At 34.9% G+C, this 7,171-nt stretch overlaps 1 protein-coding gene across 1 annotated transcript; it reads left to right on the top strand.

Annotated features, from left to right (window-relative positions):
• The first annotated feature begins 5,399 nt into the window (after window positions 1-5,399).
• On the top strand, window positions 5,400-6,066 carry LOC149177004 (uncharacterized). Its single transcript, XM_089421632.1, has 2 exons — window positions 5,400-5,405; window positions 5,587-6,066. The coding sequence occupies exons 1-2, from the start codon at window positions 5,400-5,402 to the stop codon at window positions 6,064-6,066; spliced, it is 486 nt and encodes a 161-aa protein (XP_089277758.1).
• The last annotated feature ends 1,105 nt before the right edge of the window (window positions 6,067-7,171 follow it).

The following is a 7,171-nucleotide window of genomic DNA, read 5'->3' as shown; positions in this document are numbered from 1 at the left end:
CCAAATATTTAATACCATGACTGATGGATTGCGCCTTAATTCCAAAAAGGTCAGCTAACCATTCAACATCAACCAGATTGCTATCATTGTGGTAAATTGTTGACTTCGCATTGTTTATTTGAAATCCTGTAGCCTTTTGAAAAAAATTTAGGATTTCATAGAAGCATATCTAGGTGAATCTGCAAATCATTCCGAATAAAATAATATCATCAGCAAATAAGTTGTGTGATATTGAAATATTTCTGCAAATTTTTAGAGGACGGCACTTGTTTTCCTTGACAGCCTTGTTGATATGAAGGCTAAGCAAGTTCATAGCCAGGATAAACAAAAGCGGCGCTAGGGGACATCCTTGGCAAAGACCCCTAGCTGCACGGAAGAAAGGAGATGGGATCCCGTTTATGATGATCGCATAGTCCACCTTTTCAACACAGGCCATGATCCAGTTGATCATGTTGGCTCTTAAACCGATCTTTGCGAGCAAACACCTGGTGAAACCCCAATCAAGGCAGTCGTATGCCTTATAGAGATCGATCTTGGGAATGACCGCATCACTTTTTTTAGAATGTATGGCAAACAGACCTTCTTGTGTGCTTGCGACTGCATCTAGAATGTTTCTTCTCTTTAGAAAGGCATGTTGGTCCTTTGATAGAAATTTTGAAAAAGTTCCTTTGATTCTTTCAGCTATGATCTTCGATATAATTTTGAAGGAGATGTTACAAAGTGAAATCGGTCTAAAGTCCTTGAAAGATTCTGCATCTCCCTTTTTAGGAATGAGTGCTATATTAGTGGAAGAGGTTTTTTGATTGATGCTACCTGACATCCTGGATCCTTCCACCATCCTTAACAGATCTGATTTTATAAGATCAAAAAAGTGAATGAAGAATTCTATCGTCCAGCCGTCTGGACCCGGGCACTTGTCCCTTTTAAAAGATTTCATTGTTCTTAACAGCTCCTCCTCAGATACTGGCTGGAAGATTTGATCATTTAGATCATCATCAAACATCCGAGGAAACACTTCAATGCCCCACAAAATATCCTGAAACTTGCATTCTTCAAACCTCTTGTACTGATTTTCAAAAAATTCCACCGCCCCATTTGTAATGTCCTGTTGGGAATATAGGAAACCACCTCTTCCATCACTGATTTTCCATATAGAATTCTTTTCGCGTCTGGAGCTGGCGAAATTATGAAAGAATTTTGAATTCTTGTCCCCTTCCTTCATCCATATCGCTCTGCGCTTTAACCTCCAGAAAGATTCTTCCTGTTCTAAAATTTTCGATTTTTTCTTTTGGAGCTCCTTTATCTGACATCTCATTTTAAAAGGTAACATATGTGTAGCCATGGATTCCGCAGCGCTATCTAATTCCATTTGAATTTCCCTGAGATCATTTCTGTTCGCTAGCCTTTTTTTGAACTGCCACTCTTTTACCACCTTTCGAATGGACTCCATTTTGTCCCTGAAAGTCATTAAAAGTGGAAGAGCTTCGGGAGACGACATCTCAGTCCAGGATTTTAATATGATATCATTAAACTCTGGATCTTCTAAACATGTTTTGTTGAATTTGAAAGAGTAGCCTTTTCTAAACCCCTTTCCCCTCCATCCTAGCATAATCGGTCTATGATCTGAAATGAAGACATTCTCAATTGATGAAAAAGGCATGCCTAGTTTGTCAATTAGACTAGCATGAAGAATAAATCTGTCAATTCTCTTGGCAATATAAGCTTTCTTGGCTCTTCCATTTTCCCACGTCGGGTGCAATTTGGGAGGGAGGATGTCAACAAAGTTCCTGCTAAGAAACTCATTCTTAATTATGTCAGCTATGGGATCCTTTTTCTTATTGATGCCCCAAATTTCGTCCATATTTAAGGTGATATTAAGGTCTCTTGCAATCAATAAAAATTCAACATCAAAAATTTCTGAAGCAAAAAGACTTTCCCAGAATGACAGTTTGTTCTTATAGGGAGCATATATTTATTGGACATTTATGCCCCCTCATTTGAGCCGAGATGAGGATGCCCGTGAGATAGCTATATGTTTTTGCTTTGATCCAGTTTGGATCCCATAACACTGCAAAACTGCCTGAAAGGCCGTTTGCATCCAAAACGGAAATGTGCCAATAGGGGAACATCTTCCTGAAATAAGAAATTGTTACAGAAGAGGCATGCATGGTCTCTTGAATTAAAATGATTTTGGGGATCGCTGACAGGAAAAAATTCTTTAAGGCCGCAAATTTTTGGTCTACCCCCAGACCTCTAATGTTCACTAATATGATGAAATTCATTGAGAAGGCTTTCCGGCCATGCTTGCTCTAAGGGGCTGTTCTTCAGTCATATCAATGATGGGTATATTGATGAGAGATAGATTACTGATTCATCTACCTGCTCCTTCACCCCTCCCCCTATAATGTCTACTGCCCCTTCACCCTATAATTACTTATATATGTAATCTGCACATGTATTTTATCTTATTATTATAATTATAATAATGTAATATGCAAATGTATTTGATCTTATTATTATAATTATAATTATGATGATGTTGATGTTGAGTTACATACTCTGATCTTTTTGTTTAGGAGGGACTTACATTTTCCTGGAATTATTATTTATGTAACAACATATGCATTTTATTTGTTTATCTTTTTAAATGTTGTAACACGTGTGATAATTTTATACTATTTGTTTTCGAGGGGACTCACATTTTCAAGGAATTATCTATTTATATATCATGCAGGTCCATTTGATTTTTGAGTTTTTTTAGTGTGTTGTAAAATGCTTCATAATTTTACTATTTATATAACATGCAGGTCCATTTGATTTTTGGATTTTTGAGTTTTTTAATGTGTTGTAAAATGCTTCATAATTTGACTTTTCTGTTTTGAAAGGGACTCAAATTTTTCATAGAATTATTAAGAACCAGAAAAAGGAGGTGAACATAAACCTCTTAAAACTATGAAGCTTGACCTAACCGTCAAAATGGAAAGACATACAGTAGCAATTCCCTGAAGCTCAATTTCAATGAAATAGATGCAAATGAAAGTGCCTTAGGAAGAGCTCTTTGTAGCCTTGATTAATTTTGAGTCAAATGGGCTCCAAGAGTTATTGGCCTAAAGGCCTTCCAACTATAACAAGTTCATGCTGTTCATGTGCCTCAAAATGAAATCCTAGAAGCACTGGAGAAAAAGCTTTATACTAAAATGGCGGATTCAGGAAGGTTATTTTAGCAATATTTAGGTTAAAGAGCACTGATTCTTGGGGTTGAAAAGGCATCATGATTTCAGCCAGACATCAAGAACCTGGACCAAGAGAATTCTCCACAAGGAAGCTGGAAGCTGTATTTCTATTGATATCTTCAAAACATAAGATTGTAAGGTACTTTTAAGATTTAGAATACGTAGGTTTATCCTGATTTTTATTATTAATAACCGCTTTTAATGAACTTGTCATACTTCTGCTGTGCTCTTGAATATTCAGCGGAACAACGATGACTTCAAATGTCAATATCGTTTCGTGAAAGATACGTAACATGTTTAAACAGGTACGAGTCAATATTCAAGGTATCTCTAAATAGATACAAGTTTTGAACCGTGGTCATGTTAATTTGTACCAAATTTAAAACTAATTATTTTTGTTTGGTTAAGTATTTGGTAATATAATGGATGTTAAATTATTTATATGAATTATTAATTAGAGTTAGGAAATTCATTGGTTTGTTAAGTATTTGGTAATTTAATTGATGTTAAATTATTTATATGAATTATCAATCATGGCTAGTAAACAGATGAAATGTATGTGCTAAGAGTCTTTGTTACTCATTCAATTCTTAAGTCAATTTGAGTTATGGAAATGTACATGTTTCTCTATAGCTATGTAAGTAAAAAAAACACTCATACAAAATGAAATCAATTACTTTACTTAAATAATGATCACCCTCACACTTACTTTAATGTAAATCACTCTTCAAGATCACACTTACTTAAATATAAATCACACTTGTACTTGAATGAAAATCACTCTTGAAAACCACACTTGCTTAAATTGAAATCACACTTGTACTTGAATCAAATCACTCTTTGCAATAAAATTACACTTACAAACGAATCTATTTTAATTTAAATAAGGATTAGTTCCGTAATTGAAAATCACTACAATGTAAAGCTTATACTTCTACTGCTATGTTAGATTATTCTCTATTCATGTGCATATGAAATCTCTCTTCCCCTGACCAATAAAATTATTAGCAAAAACAATCTCAAACTTGTATATAAGAATCAAAACTCAAATACTCAAATAAATTGACAAAAATCTAAATATGAACTGAAATACTAACTGTTAATGAATGAAGACCTTTCTTTCTCCAGGGGGCCTTCCTATGTGAAGCAGGTAGCACTATCAAGCTTTCATAAGTTAATTATCCACGCATGGAGATCGCACAACAGGAAAATAAGAAAGAAACCATTTTAATTGCAAAATAGGGTTTTTGAAACCATCACCATCTCTTTGATCAAACATATTACAATGTTTTATAGATTTTTGAAGCAACTAGAAATTCAGAATTTCATTGCATGAATTATGGCCATGAAATCTTAACAAATCAATTTGAGAATAAAATCAAATATGTTTTGAAAAATTTCTGTTCATAATGATCTTCTTGCCGCGAATTGCTGCGAATTTGCTAAAAACAACTCGTTCTGGCACCCTTGTTCACTGTGCATTAAATGACAATTTGAAAAATCGTATATTCACGTAATCTACAAAATAAGGCTTCAACGATATTCCAAAATCTCTCAAATGGTAATGAATTTGAGAAAACTACATGTAGAGAACCTAATTGGGCTCGTCTTGAACAAAACACATGTTTTTGTTTTCCAACATTTGTTTTCATTGGCTCAGAAAAGGCATTTTAAGTTGACTGGTCAAAACTGTTGCCTTTTTCCCTTGATTTGATGTTGGAGATCTACACGTGAGAGTTGGGTGGAATGTGACTAATAGAAATCTATATTGGAACTTTTAGAAACAATGTATATGTGCCAAATTTCCTTTTAAAGTGGTGCTACTACCTCAACCATGAAGATAGCTGCGAAAATTTGACTTAATTGCAGAAAATTGGACTAACAAAATTATCATTAGTAAAACCAAACAAAGTTTTTATTAATTTACTAAAAATAAAAGAAAACGATTTTAATTAACCATTTAGACATATAAAAACACATTCTGAAAAATTATGGTGAAAATGATGGTAACTGAGTAAAATAGTGTAATGAATGTTTGGAAATAATAGCTTAATGAAAAACAAAACAAGTGAAAATGATGACAAATCAGTGACCCAACACCAAATTCAATGCTCTCCATTCTACCATGTTTTCGCCTAGCGAGAATTCCCATTAAAATTTTGAGGCATGGCTGTTAGGCCCATCGCTTAGACTACGAGGTTAAGTGATTTGGGTTGCAGGATTTTGTTATAAACTATTAAAAATTGTATTAATCACACAAAAATGTTTTAGGCAACCAGCATGGTTAAGTGACAAACTTCTACCTTAAAATTCTGTGTACACCTGGAAATCATAGAAATTGCTGGTTCATCAGACAAACGCTGTCTATGAATTTTCCTGCGCATATTTCGACGGCGCTAGCCACAACAACATATGCGCCTGCGGTGTATACATTAATACTCAAAAAGATCAAGCTATTCAATTATATTGGAACGGAGGTCCCGGAACCAGTAGCAAAGCTGAAATTATGGTTTTCATTGGTCTCATTTATTTCTCCGACTTCCTGGGTATCCAAAATCTCCATATCTACAGAGACTCCAAGGTCACCATTGACCATGTTCTGTCCAGAAACAGCATAAAAAATATCCACCTATCCGGTTGGTTGAGCTGGATCGAGAAGCTGTGGCATAAATGGAAGGACTTCTCAATCTCTCACATTGGCCAGGAAAAGAATAGTAAAGCTGATGCTCTGTCAAAATTGGGGCTTTCCGCGCCTCAAGGAGTATGGAGGATGCAGGTTATTTTGGACAACATCTCTTTCCAGATTCATGATTTTCAGTTGCCTGGTACATAATCATATTTTCTAGGTCGCATAGTCTGGTACCAATTTTGCTTCACATCCTAATACGTCTTATTATGTTTTTGCTGTTTATTTCCCACATACGTTATATTCGGCTCATAGTGCTGTTATTTTGGATCTGATAGATAAATATACCTAACATACAATAGTTGTATCATATTTGTATATTGGACCACATAATATAAATATTCTGCTTTTTTTCATGCTGAAAAAAAAAACTCCAATTTTGCTTATTTGCTGGCTATGAATTTGCACATTAGCAATCACAGAGGCATGCAAAACTTGAAGTAGCCTCCGCTAGAAATCAAAGATTAAATATTAATCTTCCACTCACGACTTCCCATTAAAATTTGGAAAATATAGATGCATTTGCAATCAAATGCAACGCTATGCAGTATTTGCATTTCTGACTTATTTTCCATTGGAAGTTCAGAATATGAATTTCTTTAGCATCAAATCTAATGCTACGGAATATTTTCCGGCTCAAATTTCATCATATGTAACGGTTTACTTAAATTGCACAAGTCTGGCTACTCTGACCTATTTTTCACTTAGGTTTAAGGATATATAGGCTTTTTCACCAACAAATGCACAGCTATGTACTGTTTTCACCTCAAATTTCACAAAATGCACTGACAAAACTTTAATAGTTTTTTTTCCAGAGAGAAAAATCAACATGTATATTATATTAAGGAAATATAATGAGCTGAAACATGTAAAGGCATATTAAAACCAGCTAAAAGAACAATCCTGATGACAAAAGAGGGACTGCCTCTGCGCCTGTAATAAAACAGATACTGTTCGAAAAGAGGTCTCAGACCATACCAGAAATCAAAACCATCATAACCATATTCACAATGGTCGACCAAAAATTAAAACAGAGTGTAGAGAAACACATAGGTATAAGCAGGACCATATAGAGAGAAAAGAACATGTCAATCCGAAGCAGTCAGAGCAGATATGGAGACCAGCACCGAATCAATTGGAGCATTTGACTCCTGGAAAATACGAGCATTTCTCCACTTCCAGAGAAACCAGCAGGTAAGGATAAACATCGATCTCCAAGCTGGACGCTGATCACCCCACCACTGGAAAGCAT

This window comes from Pinus tabuliformis, chromosome 4_1 (genome assembly GCF_031772625.1).
Source record: "Pinus tabuliformis cultivar Carrire ecotype Pingquan chromosome 4_1, CPIR1, whole genome shotgun sequence".
Lineage (NCBI taxonomy): Eukaryota > Viridiplantae > Streptophyta > Pinopsida > Pinales > Pinaceae > Pinus > Pinus tabuliformis.
This window is presented reverse-complemented; position numbering and strand designations above follow the sequence as displayed.